Source organism: Drosophila hydei, unplaced genomic scaffold (assembly GCF_003285905.1).
Source record: "Drosophila hydei strain 15085-1641.00,03,60 unplaced genomic scaffold, DhydRS2 tig00000001-arrow-pilon, whole genome shotgun sequence".
In the NCBI taxonomy this organism is placed as follows: Eukaryota; Metazoa; Arthropoda; class Insecta; order Diptera; family Drosophilidae; genus Drosophila; species Drosophila hydei.
The window spans coordinates 5,416,437-5,443,540 of NW_022045643.1; the positions used below are offsets into that span (position 1 = coordinate 5,416,437).

Genomic DNA, 27,104 nt, shown 5'->3' on the forward strand with positions numbered 1-27,104 from the left:
AAACAGAAATATGCTAAAAATATTTGAAATAGTTTTTTTAGATTTTTAAAAATTATAGAAAAATTTAAAAATATTTTTACTAATAAATCAGAATTTAAATTTCAATGGAAATTGAAATCCATTTTATGTCTACGCTGAACTTTGTTGCATAGTGTTACGCCCAGCGACTAACTGTCGCCAATTTGTCTAACATTTGGGCCCATCGATCAAACCTTGTTGGTTAGGTCGAGTGCCGTTGAGGTGGCCAGTTTAACGGGCAAATCGGCTGCAGGCGGCGAGTCCAGGCGCAGACGCTTCGAGCCATTCGATTCCTGCAGCAGCTCGTTCAATTTACGTTTGATACTATCGTTGGCCTCGTTATCACTGGTGTTACTATTGTTGTTGTTGTTGTTGTTGTTGGTGTTACTATTGTTGTTGTTATTCATGTTTTGGGTTTGTTCTATGCTGGTCTTGACCGTCTCCGTGGTGCTGTTATCCTCGAGCTCAGCTTGCGTTGACTCCTGCTCCTCGGCGTCTTCCTCGTCCAGGGCTGTTACTTGGAGCACCTCATCGGCTGGCTCCTTATCCGTAGCAGTTGCTGGCTCATTATCACTGTAGTTCTCGGCATCAATCTGAGCGCAGCTGCTCTTGATACTGCTGCAACTTCGGTAGCTGGAGCTGCAGCTGCCAGTGGTCTTCATGCTCAAATCGATCGGATTGTCCTGCGCTGCTGCATGCTCGTCCGATACTTGTGCCGACTGCTGTTGCGCTGGCGAACGTGGCGGCGTCATGGACACCACCAAGTCTTCCTCATCGTCCTCCTCCGGCTCCAGTTCCTCCTCTGCAGCTTTCTCGCTGCCCGTGGCCGTTTCGCGTTCCTCCTCGTCCGCCTCGCCGTTGCTCTGCCTGCTCTTCACACGCTCCCGCCCGCTCTCCGAGTTGGGCGTAACCAGCGCCGATATGGAGTAGTCCTGCTTGCTGTGCGGCGGCAGCTTTGTCGCCAGCGGCGGAGGACTGTGCTGCTGTGATTTGAGCACAGCGTCCAAGTAGAAGCGCTTGGTTAGCTCGTCTGCGGCGCTAGTCGCTGTTCTGCTGCCATTGGGCAGTAAATTGTGGTTGTTATTGTGGTTGGGACTGTGCGCGGACTCTTCTTTGAGGCCGGCGTGGCCGAAGGGCGCCGACGCATGCAGCTGCGGCGCAAAGCGTTGCCCACTCGCATTGCTCGAGTTGAACAAATGCTGCACTGCGGCAGCAGCCACTGCCGCCTGCTGCTGCTCGGGCGTGGGCTTCAGCAGGCCCTGGTGATGGGAATAGAGCGCGGGATGATAGCCGGGAAAGAGCAAATGTGAGGGTGGCAAAAATGCGGGCGGTGGCATCACTGGCATCGAGCCGAGACCCGGAAATGGTAATGGCAAAAACGGCGCCAGATCCTTGCGCAGCTGTGGCGGTCGCCCAGGCGCTGTGCCGCCCTGCGCCGTTTGGTTAGCATCGCCTGCGGCACTTTGTTTGCCACCCAGCTGCAGCAACGAGTTGCTACGCACGCTGCTCACCTCCACGGAGCTGTCCGAGTTGTGTGAGTCCGGTGAGCTGACCGAAGGCGAGGCGACCAGCGATGGATGCTTAATGCCGCCATAGTCACCACTGGCCTCCAGGCCGAGCATCATCAGCTCCTCCTTGCTGCGTGGCGGCCCCGTTGCATACAGACCCGGATACCCACCCGTCGCATGCCCCAGCATGCCCAGCGCAGCAGCAGCTGCCGACGAGGCCGGCACACCTGCCTTCACACAGCCATTGGAGGCGCCACCCATGGCCGTGTTGCCCGCTGCGCCCGCCTGCTGACTGTTGTGATGCGCCGCCATGGCAGCCACCGCCTGCTGCTGCTGCTCCTGCAGCAGACAGTGTATCTTGAACCAATTGGAGCGACGACCATAGCGTGAGCCGCTCTTCGACATGCCCACCATGAGGCACTTCTTCAGGCGGCACGCCTTGCAGGCCGTGCGATTCTTTTTGTTAATGATGCATTCGCCGTTATTCTTGCAGTCCGATATGGAGGACAGGTTGTTGTACGAGCGGCCAAAGAAGGACTGCAAAGTAGAGCGAAGTTAAAAAGTAGATTAGTTTCGGCAGCAGAGGCAAGAGTTCCCAAAGATTCCAAAGACTCTCTTACTTATAAGTTCTTTGCTTGTTTCATTCTTGAGCTTCTCATCTCACTGACAACTCGAGCTCTCTTTACCGTTTCTGACTTTTCTAGTTACTGATCTATTTGTTTGATGCTTGATAAAATGTTGCTTTACTTTAGACGCACTCAACTTGTGTTTGCATTCAGACAGCTTGAATGCTTTTCTTCTACAAATACTCGCATGGAGCTCAAGTGCGGCTGATACCCTGTACTTATCAACTAAAAGTATATATGTGGGCTTTTTCTACAGGAGTGAGAGATCTACTGTGTAGCTGTGTGCAGGGTATCTTTTGGTCTGCTGATACCCTGTACTTATCGAATAATAGTGGAAGATAGTGAAGCCTCTACAGCATTTAGATGTGATCTTCGTCTGTAAGTATAGGGTATGTTTTAGCTGAGCATACACAGCTCTTGCCCAGCTAAAACCAAGCTCTCTCTCTCTCTCTCTCTCTCTCTCTCAGTCTTGGAGCCTTTTCATCGCCTCTAAGCCGTGATGTCATTCAGCAATAATATCTCATTAAATTTTTTTGATGATTCATCAGCGTCTGCTGCTGCTGTTGCTGTTGTTGCAGAGCAGTCTTAAATGCAGTGCCAAAGAAGAAATACGTATCGACATGCAACATGCACATCCACAGCTATAGCCATAGTCGCTGCCACCTACACCTACGAGCGCAACATTAACCGTTGGCTGGGCCACAATCAATTGCAACAAAGCAAACAAACAATTTAATTCAATGCGGCACGAAAAAGACTACAACATGTTGCTGTGTGCTGTGTGTTGTTGCTGTGGCAAGCAGCATGTTGCAAAGGTTATAGGCTGTGCAACACTTATGCCAAGTTGCAATGTTGAACGTAAATCACAGCGCAGCGTCGCAATCAAGTTGGCGTACGGACAGCCAGACAGACAGCCAGACAGACAGTCAGCTCTGTCAGTATTCAGTCAGTGGTTGTCGTAGGTGGAGCTCGAGTTCGAGTCGAAGTTGCAGTTGCAGTTGCCGTTGCCGTTGCCGTTGCCGTGGAGACGCGCAAATCGAAACAGAAACAATGCAAAAATCCACTTTTAAGGTTAATTGGGCATCAAGATTACTGGGTCGGAAATGGAAATGAGAGTGGCAGGGGGCGGGAGGTGGGGGGTTTCTCGTATAGCTATGTTTATTTAGTTTCTGTTTTCTGTTTTCTGTGCGCTTCTTTCGGCTTTAGGCTTACGTCTTCAGTTTCAGTTTCGGTTTCAGTTTCGTTTGAAAGAGCAGCAGCAGAACCGGACGAACTTACCGCGTCGGCTATTTACAGGCAATTTTGTGCGCCAAGGCGGATTCACTTTTGTTTGTTTGGCTTGTCTTCCGTCTTCCGTCTGCTCGCGTCCCTCTCTTTGCGATTCTCAATCATCTCATCTCATGGCTCTTAGTCTACTGCTGCATCATCATTGAAGCGACGCGCTTCGTTTCGTTTTGGGGGCTTTTGATTTGGGGTGGGCGTCAAATTAGCCGGCCCACGCCATGGCGCACAAATCAAATAATGTTGACCCACAAATTGTACGTTAGTTGACCTTTTTCTCCCAGCCAAACAAAGCAAGAGAAAACCTCGACCTGCCCCCGCCCCGCCCCCCCTTTCCCTCTCCTTCTCCTTCTTCGACTAGAGCGTATTCCTAAGGCATTTAAAGTACTCGTGTTTAAATCAATTATGCATTTTGTGGAGCGCTCTTTTTGTTTAACTTTGACCTTAGCCTGAGGCGTTCTTTGTTGTCGTTTATCTTATTGCAGTTGTTGTTGTTGGTGGCAGTGGTGCTGCTCGGTTAATATTGCTCGTAATGAACTCAACATTCCAGTTTTGGTATGGCACCATTTACTCTACGGCTTTGTCACGATGCGACCAGCGATTTATTATGGAATGCCAATAGCGATCGATAACTATTATTCATATTGGCAGGGAGGCGCCGAGTGTCGATTACTATTATTAAATTCATGGAAAATTATTCGCATTGCAATTCAGCCAATAGTATTTGTTGCTTCTTTCCCTAACTAATCCATAATTGTCTTAGGCCAGACTCTTGTAAGCTTATCGATAACAATATGATATCGATATTGACAAATTAGCAATCAAACTACTGTAAGCAATCGAATTTAAATTTAATATTCAATATATAATATGAAGAATGTATCCGTATTTATCGATAAATTCGATTATAATAATTTATAGGTTCAGTCGATCAAGTACAATCGATAACAAAAACCGAAGCATCGATAATATAAACCTATGAATACAATAAATATCACAATTGGATAAAATCAATAGAAATCAAGAATTATAATCGATATACAAAAATCGATAAATAATTATTGATAGATTACATAAGCCGATACGCACAATTCATAACATCAAACTATCATTATATGTCATTAATAGCCTAAATCGATAAATTTAATCGATATCAATTACCGATAACATCACAAATGTATAAGAATATAAATATACTTTTATGGAGCTTTTACTCACCTTGCAGCCTTCGCATGTGAATGCCCCGAAGTGAAACCCAGCTGCCGGCTCGCCACAGACCTTGCACGTCTGATTCATCTGGAAATAAACGGAGCAGACAATAATATATAAGACATTGGCTGGCGTGTTCTAAATCGTCTCCCACTATCGTCGACTCCCTCACACTTGCGTGCAGGCAAAGAAACAAAAAACAAGTGAAGGAAAAAACGAAAGCAATAAATTCATAAAATTTCAATTAAAAGCAACAGCAAATCATGACACGAGCATCTCGCAGCCAGAGAGAACTGAGAGCAAGTGCGCCGCCAGCGAAATTCACACGCATTAAAAATTAAAATGCAAACATAGTTTGTCATATCGCGAAATTGGTATCAACTGAAGGAAAAAAAAAGAAGAAAAGCTGAGGAAAAACCAGCCGCGCAGCAATTGGAAATGGAAATGGAAATGGACGATGTTGCGGCACAGCGCTGGATGCTGGGGCATAATAAAATATGAAGATGGAATCAAATGAAAAATTGCCCCAGAGCACACAGCAAACAGCGTAGCTGGGCGAGCAAACCAGCAGCGTGTAGAGCATTTGCATTTATATGGCCTGTTGGCTGTTAGCCGTGTTTGCTGACTGTGGCTCAGGCTGTTGCCTGTTGCAAGTTTCTGTTACCGATCGCGCCTCTTGTTTCCTTTGAACTGTCTCGCGCCATAGACCTTAGCAACTTGTTGCCAAGGTACACTCGTATATTTGTTTATTTATTGCGAGCGAAATGTTTATCAACAAATTGCCATCATTGTTGTTACTCTTGTTGTTGTTGCTGTTGTTGGGTCGCCAGCTTTATTTGGTTTTGGGGCTTGGTGCTTGCATCTTGGCGGCTTCGCTGTGGTCAGCGCATTGCGTTTTTGGGCCCGCTGCACTTGTAGCTTTAACTGGAGCAAAACTCTGTTGACACGCACACACGCAAGGCTCATGATTCGTGGGAGACTTTAAAAAGGAAGTCAAGCTCAAGCAGAAGAGGGTCATAAGGCAGTCAGATATACTCTATATTTCTTACTTTAAGCAGCCTTTGGGCTTATATGACAGAAAGATACGCCTCCTGTCAGCTGCAGGCTAATTGTATAATTTGTATAAAATATAGAATATATAAATCCAACAGCTGAATCATATATATCTGCCATGCATGCAGTTGCTCTAAACTCAAGTAGCTTCGAACCATTTCGAACCATTCACCAAGGCAAATTTATTCAGAGCAATTTGCCATAAATAATACAATTATGAGCACAATAACAATTGCAGCTTAAGGATCGCCAGATCTTGTATCTTTAGTGGCTCTCATTAAAGCGAAATTGTTTCAGGTGGCTGCAGCAGGTGGTTGCTGCCGCCGCTGCACATGCTCAGCCGACTCAGCTGAGCCGTTGAGTGCAGTTCACATTTTGGTTTCGGGATTTATGTTTTATAGCACCAATTGCCCCACTGTCAATTCGCGGCAATAATTTTTCCCATCTGTCCAAACAATTGGCACATTACAAAGTAGAGAAAGCATTCAACACATTCACTTTTGGCCAGCATCCCAACCTACGAACTTGGCAAAGCCGTGTGCCCCCGGGTAGCGGGTAGCAGGTAGCGGGTAGAGAGGGAGGGGGTCAGATATAGGAAAGAATGCACCACACCAATTGGCTTAGTTCGCTCAGTTCCTTGGCTTGTTCGGCCTGTAAAACATGCTAATCTGATTTCGTGTTATGTGTTGAGTTTGGCTCCCCAGCCGCTGCCGCGACTCTGGCCATTGGTTCCGACCGGGTAGGAAATAAATTTTGTACGTTTAGGTTTCATAAAGCGTCGTCGGGTTGGCTGCGGCTCTTGTTGTTGCTTGGATTAATCGACAAATAAAAATCACATAAAATAAATTAAAAATTATGAGTTTCAAGTTTCAACAACCAGCGGATTGGCAGCAGATTTAGTTTGATTTTAAATCACACAAAAATAAAAAAATAAAAAGAAAAAGAAAATGAAAAAAAAAATACAGCGAGAATAATAACAAAGTTGCAGAGGCTGCGATCTGTTTGTCTGTCTGTGAGTCTGAATGCCGTGAAATTTATGCAGACAATGTGCAATATTAAAAAGCAATAAACATTTATTTTACAACAGACAAGTGACACCAGCTAAGCTAGAGCGAGAAAGAGACTGTGCGAGGGAGACATAGAGACAGAGAGAGGCAGATTGAAAGAGAGAGCAAACAGAATGTTGCTTAGTTCTAGCTTTTAGCTGCAGCTCGTTAGCTATGTGAATATATACTTATATATACATACTATATATGTTATATATGCATTATATTTGCATTATCATATACCATACCTCAGTTGCTGCTGTGGAACTTGTTTAGAGCTTTGTTTGAATTTATTTTAAGTGTCAGCAAATGATTTGCGAGCTCATTTTAAAATCCCAATTTACATTTTAGCCTCATTAAACGAGAGTGAATTTAAGTATTCCAAGTTATAGGAAAAGACTCAGCGAGAAGGAAAAAGAGCGACAAAATAGAACACGAAGAAAGAGAGAGAAGAGAGTAGAAAGAGAGAGTTGGTGACAGAGGGTTGGAGGGCGAGAGAGAAAGAAGGAGAGAGGAAAAGAGATAGATAGAAAGAAAGTTAGAGATATAGACAGACAGACAGATATTCAGGACAGATTGCAGGAAAGTAAGAGATAAAGGTAGTAAGAACCATACAGAAAGAGATGCAAAGAGTTAAAGAGCCATGATTCTAAAGGTCACCTTGCTTGGAGACTGAACACAGCTTATCTCTGTCGCAGTTGTGCCATAGTCTTTAAGCTAATAGGTAACTAATTAAGGAAGTCTTAAGTCTAGAAGCGCTAATCAAAGACACAAGAGAGAAGAAACCAAATGATTTTTTCAACAGCATTAAGTTCGCCTATAATTTTTGTCACCCCATTTAATTCTATATATTCATGAATAATCAAGAGTCTTAAAAAGCACATTTAACGCCACTGTTTGAGCTTCATATCATGTTTCATGTTCATATTTATCGAATGACTTCATTATAAACAGACCATTCGGTCATCTACTGCTCAAGCGACCCACTAATTTGGGTACAGGTTTTTGGATACAAATTTATCGACTCTGCCTATTGCATAAGTCGACAAAAACAAAGTCAAACAATACCAATCTCTGATCGCCGCTAACAACATGTTCCAGCCACAATTAGTGGCTATTAAGTGAAAGTGTTATAAATTATGCAACAAGCACGAGAAACAATTTTGTATGTGTTTAGTATTTCTGTTGTTTAGCTGTGAGAAGAACAAAGAGGCAGCATCGCAATTTGTCAAACACCTGCTCAATAGCCGCCTGCTCCCCCACTCTGCTCCTCGCCAGTTGGCGCATTGATGAGTTCAGCTGCAGCCAATTTATTTTAATTAGTTGGTATATTTTGAGCGCAGCTTGATGTAGCAAAAAGTACCGAATTCTTTGAAAAAACACGCTTAAAACAAAATTAAATTCAAGAGTGTGAACAGCAAAGCGTTAACCTGGCTGGGCATACAAGATGCTGCCTGTTCATACATATGAAGAGCTTAACCAAAAGTCTTCCTCAATCGAATTCCACTATAGGGTATTCTAATTGCAGCTGATTGGATTAGTTCAGACATAAATTTCCCCCTTCGTCATCAAAAACTGACAGAACAAATATCCGTACATTTATATATACATATATTTTTGGATCTTGTTGATTTTGTATGTGATTAATTATAGCTGCCTTCTGCCGTTGTTTACTGTTCTCGTTGTTGTTGTTGTTTATTTCTTGTTAACCTTAAGTCAAACAAAAATAGCAAGTAGAATTTTTTAATATATCACGGGCAGCGATGATGCAATGTGTAGAGCAATATATCAAAAATATTTACAAAAAAATCCATTCAGCTCATTATAATATGAAATTATTAAAAGTAATTCACTTAAAATATAAAAAAACGAATTAAACTAAAATTAAATTAAAGGCACGTTTACTCCAGTTTCAACGCAGCTACTCGCTGCTGAGCTAAGTGCCATTAACAAGGCTTCGCCAGCTTCGTTTTTAGCCAAATAAGCGCAACTCAAAAGCTCAAAAATTATGATAATTGCCCAACTTGACCTTGGCAACATGTACAACTGCTGCCACAAATGCTGCTCGTAATACCAAATGCGCTGCATGGCAAAAAACGCAAAAAAAAAAAACAAACAAACGCAAAGCAAAACAAAATTTTGCACATCCACAAGACTGCGCCGTGGGCTGTGGGGGCGCGCTGCGGAGGGGTTGACGGCAGGCCTTTGGGGGTAGGGGGCGAGGCCCCATAAAAGTCAGCCATGTGCTCGTCTCGCATTGTTTGCATGCAATTATAAAAAGCGCAAGAGCAAAAAGCAGAAAAAAAACCAAACAAAATTTAATTAAAATGAAATCATGCACAAAGCAATTGCCTCGCTTTGTTCATTGTGCGCAAAATGCTCAAAACAAATTGTTCTAGTTTTTGTCTATTTTTTTTGTTTTTCATTTTTTATTATTATTATTTTTTTTTTAATATTTGCTTCTTTTTTCATTTAATTTTTTATTCATGACTCGTCGACACTGAAGACGGCCGCGTGTTGGTGTTGCTGTTGCTGTTGCCTTGTGGCATTAATGCGAAAACAAAAGCAAAAACTTTGCTCAGATTATAATACACGATTTGCGTAAAACTAGGTTGTTGAGGCTGTGAACAGTTCACAGTTCACAGTTCGCAGGTCACCGTTCACAGTTCAATGTTCACAGTTTTGCAGCATATTCCTTTGACTATTCAAAGAGAGAGAGAGAGAGAGAGACCACAGCCTAGGCAGGAACACATCTCATTCTCAATATTTACAAAAAATTAATACAATATTTTCTTAGGCAAATTGTAACTGCTGCTCCACATATTTCGCTCAGTGTATATTCATTGATTTCAACTTTCCCAAATCACATATTTGTGCGATTTGCTCAAGCACACTATACACTATAGAAAACTAGTTGGGACAGCTTTGCGGCAGCTGTGCTCTAGCAGCTGTAGCATCTTCTAGAGAGCTGATGAGTCATGTTTGTAATGCGAACTCGTTTATATCATCAGAGATGCGTTGCTCTACGTCTATGTAAACTTGATGCTTCCCCTCCCAAAAAATTGTCAAAATTGTTATATAGCGTGTTCTGCTTTGGTTGCTGTGGCAGGCTTTGCTTTCTTTTTGCCGCGCTACAAATACTTGAGGCCTTTAGTCAGCTGCACACGCATCGCACATTTCGCACTGTGGCCTCTCCCAGAACGAGCTTAGTCACGGGGCTGGCCAGCAGCGAGTCGAGCAATTTGTCAAATGCGCATCGCTCTCTGTCTGCAACACAAAAATAATAAAAGAACAATTTTTACACATTTTCATGGCCCTTAACGAAACGAGACAACTTGGCCCTCGGGGAGTGATCAATCATAGGCGAGTCTCTGTCCGAGTGCTGCACTCCACTCTACTGCAGCAGAAATTATTATTTGCTATACTTCGATTTAGCAATTGCAAAGGGCAGAGCTATGAAAATCAATCTCAAATCATTTGTTTCTTTTTTTTGGATTTGGAGTCCAGAAGTCGCAGCAGGGTTCGTTTTGTTTTGATCCTGCTTCCTGCTTGAGCTGGCGCATTCATCATTCTGTAGTAGCTGCTGTCAAGTTTGTCGCTTAAGTCTTTCGTTTGATTTGTACTTAGCTAATTGCTGCCGCTCGCAGTCAAGACGCTGTCTAAACTACATAAACTAAAACACTATAATTATGAACTGTGATGATGAAAAGCAAAGTTTTTAATATTTATCGCAGTTGCTGTTGTTGCTGCTGCCGCTGTTGCCGCTGCTGCTGCTGCTGTGACTTGAAGCATCATCGTTGCTGTCTCGGTCGCTCGCTGTAAGCTCTTCAAGCTGTCAAGCAGGAAATGTTTAGATTTATAATGTGCTCATGTGTTGTTGTTGTTGTTGTTGTTGTTGTTGTTGTACAACTGCATTCCCCCATGCTCATTCCCAGAGCTCATTCACAGCCCCTCCGCGCGCTGCCCCTCTCGCAGCACTTGGCTAGCTTAGCCAGCATCTTTGTCATTATAATTAATTTGTAACTATTTTTATGAGCTCATGTGAAATTTAAATGCACTTGCACTGTTTGCCTCCTTATCCAGAATGAAGCAAGCGCGGCCAAGTGTCAAGTGCTTGTGCAATTTCCGCTTAAAATTTGTGACCATTCGCCAAACGGTTCAAATTATGCTGAAAAATTGACGGAATACGGAAAAAGACAGCGTCTAATTTTCAATAGAATACGAGTGCACACACACACACACACACACATGTACATATGCATATATGACTTACCAAGACAAATTTGCAAAACAATTTTCAAGCCAGAGAATCAACAACGTGTGGGTCTCTCAACAAGCGAGCGAATGCACTTTCCTGAAGTGAAGCACTTAGCATTTTAGATAGGATTTGTTAGGAGGAAGCTCAACTAAAACATAATCGAGCTGAGCTTCATTTTCTAAATGAATAGAGTATTAGATATTCGTTAGGCTGCATCGCTTCTTCGGCTACTTGTTATGCAAATGCGTGCAAAATGTGCGAGCTTTTCCTTAGACTTTTGTGTGTTGCTGCTGCTGCTGCTGTTGGTGGTGGTGGTGGTGCCGGTGGTGCCGGTGGTGCAACCACTTGGCTGTTGGCTTGGAGCCACACGTTCGCCGAGCTCTGTGGCATTTGTTACAATTTTAAATGTTAGCTTAGGCAAAACGAGACAGGCAAAACCTGTGCCAATTGTTGCTACAAGTGTTTGGCTTGACATTTGAGCGCGCGCGCGCTCGCTCTGCTCCTAACGTGTGTGAGCCACTAAATATATTGGACCGACAATTGACAGGCCTGTCGTAGTCACCTGGCGCCCCCAGGTGAAAAGTCTGCGCAACCTAACTGCGCACAAATAAAAAAGGGCAACAAAACTTGGCCAACAAATTAGTAAACGCTTTAGAAATTGCATTTAAAGTTTTACTGCTGCTGCTGCTGCTGCTGCTGCTGCTGCTGCCTGTTGATGTTGCTGTGACTTTGAATGCCCGGCCATGAATTGGCATAAAATCGTCGTTGGCTGTGCCTGTGGCTGTGGAGCTGCTGCCTGTTGATTCAATGAGCATTTAGCTGCACTAGATGCCAATGACTTGACACATGCGAATCAAAAGGGGCTAAGACTCGAAGCTCAGCACGTCAAGCTTTAAGCCAGCGAGAGACGCGCTTGCCAGACAAACTGATAGACAGTCCGACGGATAGGCAGACAGCTGCGGCTAAATGCAGCAGCAGCAGGGGGGGCACAACCGTGTTGGGAGCGTTTCTCATGATTTGTGTGCAATCGCATTTTGTATAATTTTTTGTACACTTTTTTTTTATTTTTCATTCGTGCTGCAGTTGACGGTCCGACAAAAGACAAACGACAGTCGAGTGATGTGAAGTGTCTGCCTCAAATGCGACACGAGGAAACTAATTGTTGACTACTGCAGTTAGTTTTTCTATCTTCATATATACCCTCTATCCATACTGAATGGGGTCTAACAAAGAAGTTGAATTTGGCTTAAATTCATAACTGTTAACTGGGTAACTGCCAGCTGGGCTAAGTGCTTTGCTTTCAAAGTGTGGAAGCTATAGTTAGTTGTACTTAACTTGAGAGATATATAAACAACTTTTGTAAAATAAACACTTTTAGCTGATTAAGGAAGCTAGTTGCGATGACGAGTGTCAAACTGCAACAGAATCGAAAGACTTAGGCAACAAACTTGATCAGTTTCACATATTTTCTTGCTTCTCGCTGGCCTCAACATTTCTTTTCAGCTTCTGCAGCTAAATTACACAGAAATAATAGAAGAGAAAACAAAAGACTTAGGCAACAAACTTGCCACCTTTTCATAAATCAACACGGCAAATTCTCAAATGTAGCAATAGCCAAGTTGTTGGTGAAATGGTTCCCATAGCGCCTTCAAAGGCACATAGTTGCACAAATTGCTCGTTTTCCGAAAAGCCAAAGAAAAAACAACAACCGCAAAGCAGCAGCAACAACAACAACAACAATAACAAGTACAAGCTTGTGCACTGCTCTTATTTAATTGACTTTTGACTCCCGAAATCAGGCGATGGCTGCAAAAAAAAAACGGTGCAGCAAAGTAGCTGGTAACAGTAGCTGGCTGCAACTTGGGCAAAGTTGGCAAGGTAGGAAGAGGCAGAAAGCCCAAAAAAAAAAGAAGAGGAAAACAAAAAAGCTCTCGCACAGATAACAACGAGACAACAAACAAATAAATCGCATGCAACACACACCAAAAAGACACCAAGAAGCTCAGCTCAGAGCTCGGGCTACAACAAAAAGCCAAACAAATAAACAAACAAAGACAACGACAACAGCAACAGCAACAACAACAGCGACAACGTCGACGACGACATCGTCGCTGGGGTCGCCCAGGCTGGGCAGCAGCGACAATAACGAATGAAAACTACGAACAGAAAAAAAAGAGCTCGGTGCACTGTGCAAGTGCAAATAAAAGAGACGCGGACACATTTACTTATCGCGCCTCTTTAAGGCTGCAGCAGCAGCAGCAACAACAACTACAAGAAACGGTGGCAACACAGCCAACAAAACACATGCAAAACGGTTTGCAGCAGCTACGTCAACAGCGACTGCGACGACACTAGTTGACCAACTTCTGCTGCCGCTCGCTGCTTCTAATGATCCAATTCCCACGAGCCGGCGACGCCGCTGCTGCTGCTGGTGCTGCTGCTGACACTGACTGCAACTGCAACAGCAACAGCAACTGCTATAGAGGCTGAGGCTGAGACTGAGGCTAAAGCAAAGCAGATGACAACAACAACGATGCTCGCCCCATGCAAAAAGTAGAAGGTGGAGGTTGCTGCCTCTGCCGCCGCTGCTGGTGCTGCTGCTGCTGATGCTGGCATCGCCTGTTTAAACAACTTTCAAAGTTAATAGTCTGCGCCACGGCGAGACAACGTTGGCCAGATCCCCAACACACTGAAAGAGCAATGCCAGCAAAAACCCGGCAATAGCGAACAACCCAGCAGGAGTTACAGTTTGCAGTGACTCTCGCTCTCTGCCTCAGCCTCTGGCTCACTTCATGAATCATTTCTCCGCACAGCATAGAAAGCTGCCTCCTGGCCCTGCCCTGTCTCGCCCGTTCGCTGTTCCATCTTGTCCTGGTGTAAATTTGCTGCAACTGTTGCCTGTTATTAAGTATTTGCGCGAGACCATCCATGGCCTCTCCAACGGGGCCACACAGCGCACCGATTTACGTATACGTAATGCGACTAATTAAAACTGAATTTGAGTTTTGGTTTTTTTTTTGGCTGCTGTTGTCTCGGGCGGCGTGGGAACATGCAAAATATTTTGAATTTCCAGTTTGATTGATACGAGCATAACAAATAAATAATTAAATGCGAATCAGAAAGAAATGCAGAGCAGAGCATGGGAATGGGATGAGATGCCAAAAAAGAAGTAAAGTGAAGTAAATTTCGAAGCCTAAACACTGAGATTAACACTTTCATACTGTCTACATGTGAAGACAGTTAATCTGACAGTCAGTCTAAGACCAGTCAGCCTTCATCCTCATCTACTTGATGCCTATGCTGCCTTCTACCTATCACACAATTGTAGTCTGAATGCTCATTCTCAATGAGATCAGTTTATACTATAGGTATGTAATATATATATTATATATAATATATTATATATATATTCGATAATTGATTAAAAATCGTATTGAAAGCAATTTTCGCTTTTATTACAGCAATTTTTCACATGTTAATTAAAATGGGATTAGGCGAACGCATATTGTTGGGGCGTGGGAAGAGGCGAATTGATCTTGGCAAATGATCGAATGATACCAATGGAACTCGACTTGGCATTATATGCCAAGTCTGTTGTCTTTAATGTTGATTTTCGGCAAGCTGCGCCGAAGGCCAGAGCCAATGCTACACAATGCTCATCCCTGGGCTCGGCCACACGGCTATGCGGCTACACGTGTGCAGCAATAAAAACAAATGAAACGAGACAATAATAAAAATAATAATAATATAAATAAATAAAAAACAAAGCAAAAAATAGTAATAATAACATAAGCAAAACTCGCAATGCGATTTACAAATAACAATGGGCACAATTTGCTCGGCTCATTGCTTAGCTCTAATGTAAGCGGACATCTGTTGATGCTGTTGCTGCTGCTATATAGTTAAATGAGCGGAGATATTTATACATATATATATAGATAGATAGGTAAATAGTTGTCTCTATGCAATTTATATAAATTTAATTCAATTTGCTGTGCTAAATCGCTTGCGAGTCGTGCAGAGGTCGTCGCATTTGGATTCTCAATTTAAGTATTCTCTATAAACATGGCCAGCTGGCTGGCCAATTAATTGAATGCTTTGTGGTTGTAGCTGGCAACCACAATTCTAACAATTTGGCAGCTCATTACCAAAACACCTCCACCACAACGTTCAGCTGGCTCCAATAAACGGCGCACAACCTTGACCTTAAGGCTAACATTTGCCGCTGCACCATTATTATCATTATTATGGATTACAGACTCAAATTATAACATTTATGTTACGCTTCTTTGAAGAAAGCTTGCTGCCCCTCCTCAACCCTCCTGGCCCATTGGCATATAGAAGAAAACAGGCGCCAACCGTTGGTGGTTGGCAGTCGGCAGTCCACGTAATAAAGTGGCGGGGCAACCACTCGGAACACATTGGCGGCTGTGGCAAGTGTTGAACTTGAAATCGAAAGCAGAAGCAAAAGCAAAACCAAAGGCAATGGGCGAAGATAACAACAACAAAATTACGATACTTAAATATTGAGCTGAACGAAGCACAGACGAAGCCCAAGTGCTCTAACTGAATGCTAGATGTGCTACATAGCGAGGCAGATCAAATGATGCTGAATGAGTTCAAGATTTGCTGAATTTCTATCAATTCCTGATTTACACACAGAAAACATTAGTGATAAATTATGGGATTGATATTATTATTAATATATTATTATTAATATAGGCATGGGCATTAAAGAAGTTTTAGTAATGGAACTTGAATCAGATTCTCAATACGATTTGTATTATTTAGGGAATTGGTGTGTGCATTGAAACTAGTATTAGAAATAGTTCGAGTATGAGCATTTTGTATTAAGTATGTAAGCTAACTTTTGATTAGGCTGGAATTATCAGCATTAATATTTTATTATCAGTAGCTTTACCATTATATTTAGTAGCATTATTAGATTTATTATTATTGGCATTATCATTAGCATTGTCCGAATTGCTAATATTAGCATTACCATTGGCATTACTAGTAATATATGCACTATCATTTTCATTAGTATTATCATTGTCATCAGTATTTTTCTTATCCTACTCTTTTGCATTATCATGTTCCTAAGCAATAACATTAGCAATATCATCGCCCCAAACATTATCAGTCACATTGTCATTGTCATTATCATTACCATTATGATTACGATTATCAATATCATTATCAATATCATTATCATTATCATTATCATTATTATTATCATTATAATTATCATTATCATTATCATTATCATTATCATTATCATTATCATTATCATTATCATTATCATTATCATTATCATTATTATCATTATCATTATCATTATCATTATCATTATCATTATCATTATCATTATCATTATTATTAGAATTATCATTAGCCTGCTCTTTTGCATTATCATATTACTTAGCAATATCATTACCTTATGCATTATTAATTTCATTATCATTATCATTAGCATTAGTATTAGTATTACTGAGAACGTTTGCTTTTGTTATTTGTCTCGTAAGGTAGCAAAAGAAACAACTTTGCTTCAGTTTGATTGTGTTTTCCATGCAACTGTGCCACATGCCGCTTAAGTTCGTCTATGCCCCACCCAGTTGTATGCACCACAAACACCTTGACAAGGCCACGCGTCTGCTTTCAACTAGGCGCATATAAAAAGGTGTTTACTATCGAAGCATGGCATGGAAGTACTTGCCAAGCACTTGGTGCGACCCGCCTGCCCCCCAACCTCTTCTTATCTATCCGAGCCACGCGCTAATTTGAAAATAATGCGCTCAATCATTTTCACATTTCAGCGGCTGCGGCTGCTTTTCATAAGTACATATAAAAAGAAGAAGAAGAAGAAGAAAAGCAAGCGAAGTTTTGAGAGTTCGCTGCGCTTTGCCTCGGCTACCCTCTCGGAGAGACGCGACGCGACGCAGCTGATTGTCTGTATAATTACATAATATTGCATAATTTGCAAAGTACTTTGGCTTTGGGATTTATGCTCTGTTAGCTACAGTCGAGTCGAGAGTGCTGAGAGATTGAAGTATTAGAGGGCGGAAGACGGATGGCAAGGGGTGGAGAGAGGAGGGCGTAGAGCGGCCAGCACAATGCTGCCTCATTATCGTTTTGCTGACCAGGTCGCTTTTGGTCTTCTTCGCTTTTGTTGTTTTCGATTTTTTTGTCTCGTTTCGTTCCGTTCCGTCTCGTCTCGTTTCGTTTCGTTTTCGTTTTCGTTTTCAGTATCAGTGCACAATGTGGTACTTAAATAATAGAAGTTTAATAGCGTTTTGTTTTCGGTACTTTGTCGGTACTTTGCTTTGCTTGCAAGTAGTTGTTTTTTGACTTTAGGTTTTGTTGTTTTTTGTGAACTACTAATGCATTCAGCTGTGTAGGATTTTGTCAAGGTTAGCGAGTTGTTTGCAGCGCTGGTTACGGCGGGCGGATATAATGACTTCTCTGATGCATGTTTTTATTTTTCTTGCTCGCAGCCAGCCAGCATCTTTGCAGGCAGGCGCACAGACAGAGAGGAAGTGCGCTGTTTGGAAAACTGGTGTAATTGTTCTTAAGTTCGTTCAAGTTCGTTGCCTGAGTCATTTGTGCAACAGTTGTGTGTTGCAGCAACGACTTTCAGTTCGCTAATTTCGCGCATAAATCATCAAAGAAAATCGCTAGCCGCATTGGCCATGTAACTGATTACACACATGCTGCAACACGACCAGCTCAACCCACCAAATCAAAGAGAGTTGTTTGCCAAAAGGCACAGCCACACGGCAGAGCAACAAACGAAATCTCCAAATGATGTCTGCCACAGGATGAGAGGCTGTATTTTGGGGGCGCCTGAAATGTATCTGCAAATAAATGAAGTTGTCTGCGCCGAGGCGAGTCGAGTCGAGCCCGAGCCCGGGCTAGTAAAGTCATCAAGCACAAGCTCGCAGGCTCGCTAGCTTCAGGATTGATCATTGATCTTTTGGCACTCGCCAGGCACAGGCTGTTGTCTGTTGTCTGTTGTCTGTTGGCTGTTGCCTGGGCTGCCTTCACGAAATTATAAATAGTGCAAATGCGTGCAGTGCATCATCATCATTAGTTTTTGGCCAGGCCAATAGACTTGTCTAGCCCAAGCGATGAGCGCAACGACGAAACGGGGCGAGGCTGCCCTAAAAACTTGCCATGGCCAATTATGTAACACAAATCATCAGCTGCAGCTGTTTGTCTGTCCTTTTCGTCCATTTGCTAAATTGATTCAATTTGTTTTCTCTGTTTGTTACTTAATTACAAAGTGCGACGCTGTCTGGGCGAAAGACGGAAACAAACTAAGCGCATATAAACGAAAATTTTACCATATCAAGTTCGTGTCCTAAGTCTTTCGTTTTGTTGCCAGCATTTTCTAATTGCAAGTTAATTTCTTGTGGCGAACATAAATTTAACATTCTAATTGAGTTATCAACCGCAACATGTACACCACACGAGCAAAAATTCCAACAAGGAGCAACCACAGCCGCAACAACAACAACAACAACGAGGAGAGACGGAACAACTTTTACGTAGCTCCTACGGAGCCAACAGAAACTGGCTACGCATGTGAAAAATTGCAACCGGCTATGGCTACAACCGCGAAACCAACAAAAATTGCAAATAGCAACAACTTGAACAACAACAACAACAGCACCAACAATGCTGCTGCTGCTGTTAGTTGCTGTAATTACATTTTGTCCATCTCTGCGCATATGTTTGTGTGTGTGTGTGTGTGCGTTGGGAGCGCGGCAAATGCTTTTTGGGCTTTTGCTAATTTGCTGGCTGTGCTTCTGTTTTTGCATTTTGGCCATGTTTAGCCATGGCTTTGGCTTATTTATTTTTAGGCATTTATAACTTTTTGTGTCTGCAAGAATTTTCCAACGTGCAAATATGTTGCTCGAGCAGCAGCAGCCGCCGCCGCCATCGCCGCCGCCGCAGCAGCTCGTAATTAATTTACTTTGTGTGTTCGCAGCGGCCAACAAAATATGAAAAAATCCATTACGCAAATGTTTATGACCAAAATGGTCAGCGGTAGCAGCAGCACAAGCAGCAGCGGCGGCAGTCGCATCAGCATTAACTCGCAGCAAAACTGGCAGCAGACCCATCCAATGCAAATAGAAAAGATGCCAAAGAGTTGGAGCTGCAAATGGAGTTGCAGATGCGTGCGGACGGAGTCGAAGTGCATTTGACTGTAAGCTGTAACGCTGCAACGCTGCAACAACTGCCACCAACTCAATTCCCCAAGTCAAGTGGCACACATACACACACACTAACACACACACACACACTCGCGCACTCGCACAACTCAACATTGTAATGCGTTTCTCTGTAGCTGCCAATATGAATATTAGTTGATTTTCACCAGCTGCCTAAGTTCGTTGTCTGAGTCTTTTGTTTGCCACACCATTCGGGGCGGAGGTGGGCGTGGCACACACACAAACATTTACGTTTGATTAGCAACAAAAATTGGACTCGAGCAGACAATACTAGAAGCTGCTTAAGCCAACAAAGTTGTGCAGCTGCAATTAAACTGATGCTAAAGATACTTAAAACGGATTTTGTTTTAAGTTAATGAAACAACAACAGCAACAACAGCAGCAGTTAACTAGCGAATTATGGCAATAATATGGAGAATTGTGTGGAAGCTGCTTGAGCTTGGGCATATCTGATTAGCAATTGACGGCTTGTCTTTAGGGAATTGCTCCATAACCATATAAAGCTTTTGTTATGCGGTTTATATTTTAAAAATATTTATGAGGTTTTTAGTATTTGATTTTATGTATTTTTTAAATCATTTTTGTTGATTTGTTTTTTTTTATATGTATTTTTATTAATGAGTCTTTTATATATTTTATAATTTTTTAATATTTGTTCATAATTTCTTTTTAATTAATTTTTAACTTGATTTTTATATTTTTTGTTTTCATTTTTATTTTATATATATTTTTTATGAGCCACAAAGACTTTTTAAGTAAGACTTATATAATACAAAATAAAATCAGATGCTTACAACTTGGGAAGCTGCAAGCAAGTCGGCATTAGAATAAGAAAACTTCCTGCTCTTCCTACAGCTAGTCGGGGCTGAAGATTTTGATATATTTGAAACAAAAAATATAATCAATATATATTAAAACTGTTTGCTGATTGATTAATTAGCTAATTTACTTTGAAACTGAATTAACAGTAAATATTTGTTGAAGTTAGTCTATAATTGACAAATTTACAGCTCAACTTGTTTTTAGCCGTTGTCAATTTGCCATAGGAATTGCAATTTCCTATTCAAAAGTGAGTTTATTGCACTCATTAGGAGCCAGGCAGTAACTCACTTATCTCCGCCCATTTGTCTCATATATCATAATCTCCATTTTTATTGAATTGCTCAGAGTTTATGTGGAGGCTTGCGAGCGGGCCATCGTTAAGCTGTTCCTGTTCTTGTTGCCGGCTCCGTTTAAATCAAACATTTAGTTTATTGTCTCACATTTCAGCTAATTAACACTACGACGGGTGCCGCCTCTTGCGACCAACCTCATTTCTAGGGGCCGCCGACTGTTTTTCGACTATACGAAAATCGGCTTAAGATCGTAAAAAACGCACTTAAATAAAATTTAATATTCAAATATTGACATTTAGTGCCATGTTAGCAACAACTTACGTGCCTTTTGTATTCCCCACTCGAGACATTTTTCTGTATAGAAATCTATTTAAAATACGCAGTTTTTAGCATTCGAGACGCTTAATAATATTAACTAATTGATCTGCATTAATTTAAGTTGACATGAAGTCTAAGACAGAGCAAAAATAACATATATCTATAGATACGTAAAACAGGTGAAGCGATCGCAGCTGCCGTTTATGAAGATCGAACAGCATTGAAGCGTATATGTGTGTGCGTGCGTGTGTGTGTAGTGTGTATTATGATTATTATATTTATACATATAGTATGTTTATTATTGTTTTTTTTTTTTTGCTTTTATAAAAATTATGACATCATTTAAATATTTTCGCCTCGAGTTGTTGTATAAACTGGTTTAGGCCACTGTTTTTTTTTTCAGTGTGCATGTTTTTTTTTTATTTTATTTGGTTTTATTATGAATTTTTCTCTCCCCGCCATAAATGTTGGGTAATTATGCACGGACTGCCAAAAGCTCATAATTCAAAAATTTCTGCGCCCAATTGCGAGATGCGCGATGTGCGATGTGCGATGCGGAAGCGCTTTTGATATCAATTTTTGCTTACATTATGAATTGCCTTGTCTTATCAATGATATCGGCAGAAATGTCAAATATGTTTTTATTTTTATTCCCCTTATCAAAGACACGTGAAAAATATCAAAAATTAAGTTCGCCTTTGATTTGTTTTGTAGGCAGTGGAGCTCGTAAAAATCTTTTTTATCTGATTTTATATGAGTTTGGGTTGCTTTTTGAGCTCGTTAAAAATACCCTAACAGAGTTTGGCTTGGATGGTGGTAAGGGGCTTCGTTACACCTGGGCAAATATATTCATAGAGCGAGCTAAGCTCGAGTTGGGGTTTCAATGAACAGATATTAAGATATAGAGTATCTCATGTTCGAATAACTTTGCCCTGCTTATTGAGCTTACAGGTAGAATCAGGTAAGCAGACCTGCCATAAAGTGAGTATAAGTTATATGGCTGCAGCTTGACTTACCGCATACGGATTATCCTGATTCATCATTGTTGCTGCTAATGCGCTCAGCTTGTGCGCTCCGGAGGTGTGGACTGCAAGAGAGAGAGAGGGGGAGAGAGATATAAATATATTTCAATGATAAGTGAAGGCTATAGCTGTTGCCATTTGGCATATAGGTAAGCTTAAACTAATAAACATAATTTCAATATTTATTACAATACTAAATGCAAATGCTGAACGGCTGCTGCACCCATAAAAGCACAATTTATGCCGTTTGTTTGCCTTAAATGTTGATTGCAACGAATGGCAGAGATGCTGCTCTAAATTGAGTGGCGAACGAGCAAGTGTGATGCACCTTTGTGTGAGTCAGTGAATCAAAGCATCAGTGAGTCGGTCAGTTGGCCTGGTCCTGCACTAATCTTTGGCTAACACCTGATTGAGCAACAGGTGTTTGCAATTTGTGCACAAATTAACACGTTTGTACTAAATACTTTCACACTTTGTCTACCTCCACAGTGGCGAGTGCAATAGGAAGCGCCAATTGTTGTCTTCCGGCTTGCCTTCACAAGGATGCTGTTGCAGCGGCAGCGTCAGCGGTAGCAGTTGCAACTGCTTAGCAACGACCTTGATGTGTTAATTTGTCGTGCAGCATCCAACTGAACACCTGGCGAACACTCTAGTTTTTGTGTTTTAGCTAGATACTTGCAGATAAACAAAAGACTTAGGCAACGAACTTTTTGGCTCAGCTCTAAAAATCTTCAATATCGAGCGGTTTCTAATTGATTATGCTGTAAGATAGATACCCTGGAAATCTTGAGACTTGATATATCAGTGAATTAAACAAATGACTTAGGCAACGAACTTTTTACTTTGCAATTAAAAATCATAAACATTTGAAATACTTTGTTATTGGCAGTGCCATCAGACAATCCATAATATTTTTAAGGATTGATATATTAAGATTAGCAAAAAGCTTGCATATAAACTAAAGACTTAGGCAACAAACTTGGAAAAAAATGACCAATTTCGTGGCAAAAGCTTACAAATTTTATAGTAAACTTGATGATTCAATAACGAGATTTCAAGCTCAATGAAAATGTTTATATATTAATATATTAATCAAGGTCAATATTCTATCTTCTATCTAATACAGGCTTCAACAGTTTTACCTGCTATGCATTTTGTACTCTCTTAGAACTCTCTAAAAAGTATGCTATGATCTGTCCGATCTGGTGAAAGTCTTGTATAGTCCTTAAAAAAGCTTAACCCGTATAAAATATAAATTTCCATTGATTTCTCAACACTCAACTCAACACTTATGGAACTCATATGCCCGCTGTGCATGCTTAATACTGAGCAAGTTAAGTGCGCACTTTGTAGAACATAAGATACCAAAAAAAAATACGCTTGTAATGACAGTGGGGCAATTGTCAATATTTGCGGCACATGCAAGTTGGCATCCCAGTTGGCATCGTCGACAGGCAAAATTCTTTGATTGCAATTCTAGGTTAGTCGAGATAGTTCGAAGTTTTGTGTAACAAATTCAAGCAAATAAAGCTTTACACGCTGTTTGCACTATAAAGCAAACATAAGCAGCGTTACACTGCCAGAAAACAGGCAGTAAAAAATATGAGCTGCGAGTTGGCAAATGAATGACGTTTAATCTAATAATATGGAATATATATAAAAATATATTTAGTAAGATTATTTTATAGATCCAATAAGGTGCGAGCTGGGAGCATACAGTGGAGCTGTGCTATGAAAGATGTTGTTAAAAGATATCACATAGAGAATTATTGCTTGAAAACAATCTGATTTTGCTATATATGCTAGATCGTAGATCCCATCCCAAGCTATAGATCAAGTGCAAAATATCAGTTTAGGTTTTCAATTATATTTAGCTTTGGTTTCGCTGAGTGTATGTTCTTTGGCTTACATTGATTCTGTTATATAGTCGTAAAGTTTATTTGTCTGCCCTTGTCGATTTCAGTTGTTGTTGTTGTTTGTTGTTACTTTTATGACGATACTAAAAAGTGCACTGTCCAACAAAACGGAAAACTTTCTCACCAAGTCGCCTATATCAGTCGTCAGTCCGTCGTCCGACGTCAATCGTCAGTCAATTTTGTCTGCTCGCCATCTTCTTCAACTCATCTCGTGTGTCTCTTGGTGTCTTTCTGAATTTGTACGTTAATGAAATTCACATGTTTCAATTTTTATGCCATCTCAACTTTTATGCGTATGATGAATGTATCTCAGTTCGGTTTCATTCGTATCGCAGTCGCAGCCATTAAACTGCCAATCAAAAGTCAACGCTCAGCCTGGCCCGAACTCTTATGGTTATGTTAATAGCTGATAGCAGCTTTCAAGATTCCTCTCGTCTTATACTCTTTCCTAGCAAATTATGAATGATCCACAGAGTCAAGTTCTATTTAGCATGCCCATAAAAGCAACAAAACAAAAAGATCAAGAAGTTTTAGATAAAATCTCATACCTTATCAAAGCCTTTGAACTGCCCGCAAAAAAACGAAAAAAAATTATGAAAAGAGTTGAAAGAGTTTCGCTTAATCCAAATTTGAATACAGACTCCGTGGCGCTGTGAGCTCGGTGTGCGGCTTTCCGTCTCTTGATTTTTCACGTGTTTCAGTTACAAATTTTCATAGTGCACTGAGGCTGCAGTTTGTTTTCTTTTGTTATATTTCCTATATTATTGTTGTTTGTTGGTGTTGCTGTTGCTGTTGTTGTTGCTGTTGGTTTTTTTTGGTTCGAAAAATCATTTAAGTTGTTTGTTATGTGTGCACATTGTGAACTCTCCTCGCTCGTTTATTTCTATTTTTATTTTAGTTTTATTATTACTATTTTTTTTGCTTTTTTCACCTTGCGCCAATAAAACGTCACTTGAGCGTACAGTATTTTAGCGATTGTTGCTGTTGTTGTAGCTAAATTGCACTTGACTTTTAGAACTTTAGACGAGCGTAAAGCTCAGCCATATGTACATTGATATACATACTTATATACCGTAGCTTAAACTCTATAAACGACACAAACACGCGCTCGTTACGCTCCCTGCATTCGAGTGTGTGTGCCCGCGTGTGTGTATATAACACACTCTCTGCATCTGTGTGTGTGTGTGTGTATTTATTCAATTTGCTGCCGTCTAATTTATATAGAACATAGTGAAAGATGAGTTTTAGTTGACTTGCTGTTCAGTTGACTCTCAAGTTGCATTTGTTGTCGTTGTTGTTGTTGTTGTTTGGCTTAGGCCACACCTTTATTTGGTGAAAAGGCACTTGGACTTGAGTTGGGCAAATGGCGAACAAGCGCGCGCCTCTGTTTTCTTTTTTATGCCTCTCATGTGTGTGAGTGCGCGCGTGTGTGTGTGTGTGTGTGAGAGGTGTGAAAACTGAAGCACTTGCGGCACTCTATATTAACTTGTGAACGGTAAATTGAGCTGTTATTGGGTCACTTTGCATACTTTGGGCGGGGGCTGTTGACCGATTAACGATAGGCGATGAGCGATAAACGATAAGCGAGCAATCGAAGTATCGATAGAAGAACGCACGTTATGTTTTGCAATCGTTTTTTTGTGTTTCTGAAAAAGCCGACGACGCAGCGTGCGAGCGTGCGACATGCGATTCGAGCGTGCGAGCAAGAAGCGCGAGCTATCACTAAAGACTGATGTTAAACAGTTCTGCAAAATGCTCTGGGTACGAAAATACCGAACACCGCACCTGGTAGCGGCTACGACAACGACAACGACAACGACAACGGCAACGGCGGCGGCGGCTGCTGCTGTTGCTGCTGCTGCGGAGGCCTCTGCAAAATGCTCACGAGCGCTGAGATGCTTTGCAATCAACGGCGCGAATACGAAGCGACAGCCCGGGCTTCGGCTTCGGCTACCATACGGCAGCAACAACCACAACAACAACCACAATGAGAAGAAGCTACTGCTATAAACAAAAACTACAAACTGGTTGTCTCATCAAAAGACAAACAAAGCGAAGAATAAGCACCAGACGCGCTCTCTAACGGTGCTGGGGCTCACGATAGAGAACATTCGAACAACCACTCAGAGAGAGAAATAGAGAGAGCGCGCGAGCAATTTTGAGCACTTTTAGCAGTTAACAGTTCTCTGCCATGTAAACGCTTACGCTCTGGCAAAAACTCACTCAATACACCGAACACACGGCTCATGCGCGCACTCGCTCTCACTCCATTTTGTATTTGGTTCGTTAACAGCTGAGCAGCAGCAGCGCGCTCTCTCTCTCTCTCTCTCTCTCTGTGCTCTCTCTGGCTGCGCAAGCGTTACGACATTTGATTGGCTCGATTAACACAATCGGAGCACCCGGTTATAAACCAGTATAACAGCGCACTCACACACGAACACACACACACAGGCACGGGTGTGCATGCAGGCGAGACAGCACGATCGCCTGCTCGTTTTGTTCGGTCTATAAATATGAAGAGCAGCTGGACGAGCGTTGGACAGAAAGAGCGCGCACTATATAGCGCCGCATTGCTCGACTGAACGCGAACTTATTTACTCATTTCATTGACCAATGCAGAGCAAAACACACGCACACACATACATGCACTCGGCATATATAGCAACGAGAGTGACGACTGATCGTGTGTATGAGTGTGTGCTTGTGTGTGTGGCTACGAGCCAGCCAGCTGTCGCACGTGGGCGTGGTCTATTTATGCAGCTCAACTGTTGCTATGTATCGATCGATACTTGTGTGTTGCCATCCCCCATCTCCATCGCCCCCCTCAGCAATGCTTTTTTGTTTTTGCATGCGCACGAACTGGATTCAATTGCCGTTGGCTGGGGCAACACTCACGCGAGTTTGTTAGTTAGTTAGCTAGTTAGTTCGTTAGTTAGTTTGGGCCAACTTCCCCGCATTGCTAACGGTGTTAAATTGACATCGCACTGGCCGCACGCCCGTTCGCCCGCTCGCCCTCGTCTGGCGCCAGCTCACGCCATCTTTTTAGCCATTTGCAGTTGTCAAGCTGTCATAGTATTGATCGTTAAATGCGTTATCTGTCGATAGCCATAAGACATTTTATGACATTAGTTGCATTGTAAGCAGCAGCACTAGAAACACTCGAAACACTTGTTCAACACGGCAACATTGGCCACATCGGCCAATTGCCATTTAAGTCTCGAATATAACATAAACTCGTTCATATTTATCGCTTCTATTTGCAGCTAATGAGCTCTTTATGAAAACAATCAGCCAAAGACATGTAATGCAACCTTGGCAAACTGAATGAAATGAGTTTATATTTTATTATAATTTTTAACTATTTCATTTATTGCAATTTCATTATGAACTTAGCCTTGTCTATCATCAAAATTTAAATACTTAAAATGCAATTCGTCAGCGCTTCTATTTGAAGATTTTCCTTTGTTTTCTTCCTTTCTACCAGGAGTCAAAATCTTTCA

The 27,104-nt window shown here is 41.7% G+C and overlaps 1 protein-coding gene across 1 annotated transcript; it reads right to left on the reverse strand.

Annotated features, from left to right (window-relative positions):
- Positions 1-133: 133 nt before the first annotated feature.
- LOC111605702 (knirps-related protein) lies at positions 134-25,321 on the reverse strand. The gene is made up of 4 exons (XM_023324380.2): positions 24,153-25,321; positions 21,683-21,753; positions 4,652-4,729; positions 134-2,063 (listed from the first exon to the last, which is right to left on the reverse strand). The coding sequence occupies exons 2-4, from the start codon at positions 21,707-21,709 to the stop codon at positions 207-209; spliced, it is 1,962 nt and encodes a 653-aa protein (XP_023180148.2). The 5' UTR covers positions 21,710-21,753; positions 24,153-25,321; the 3' UTR covers positions 134-206.
- Between the last annotated feature and the right edge of the window lie 1,783 nt (positions 25,322-27,104).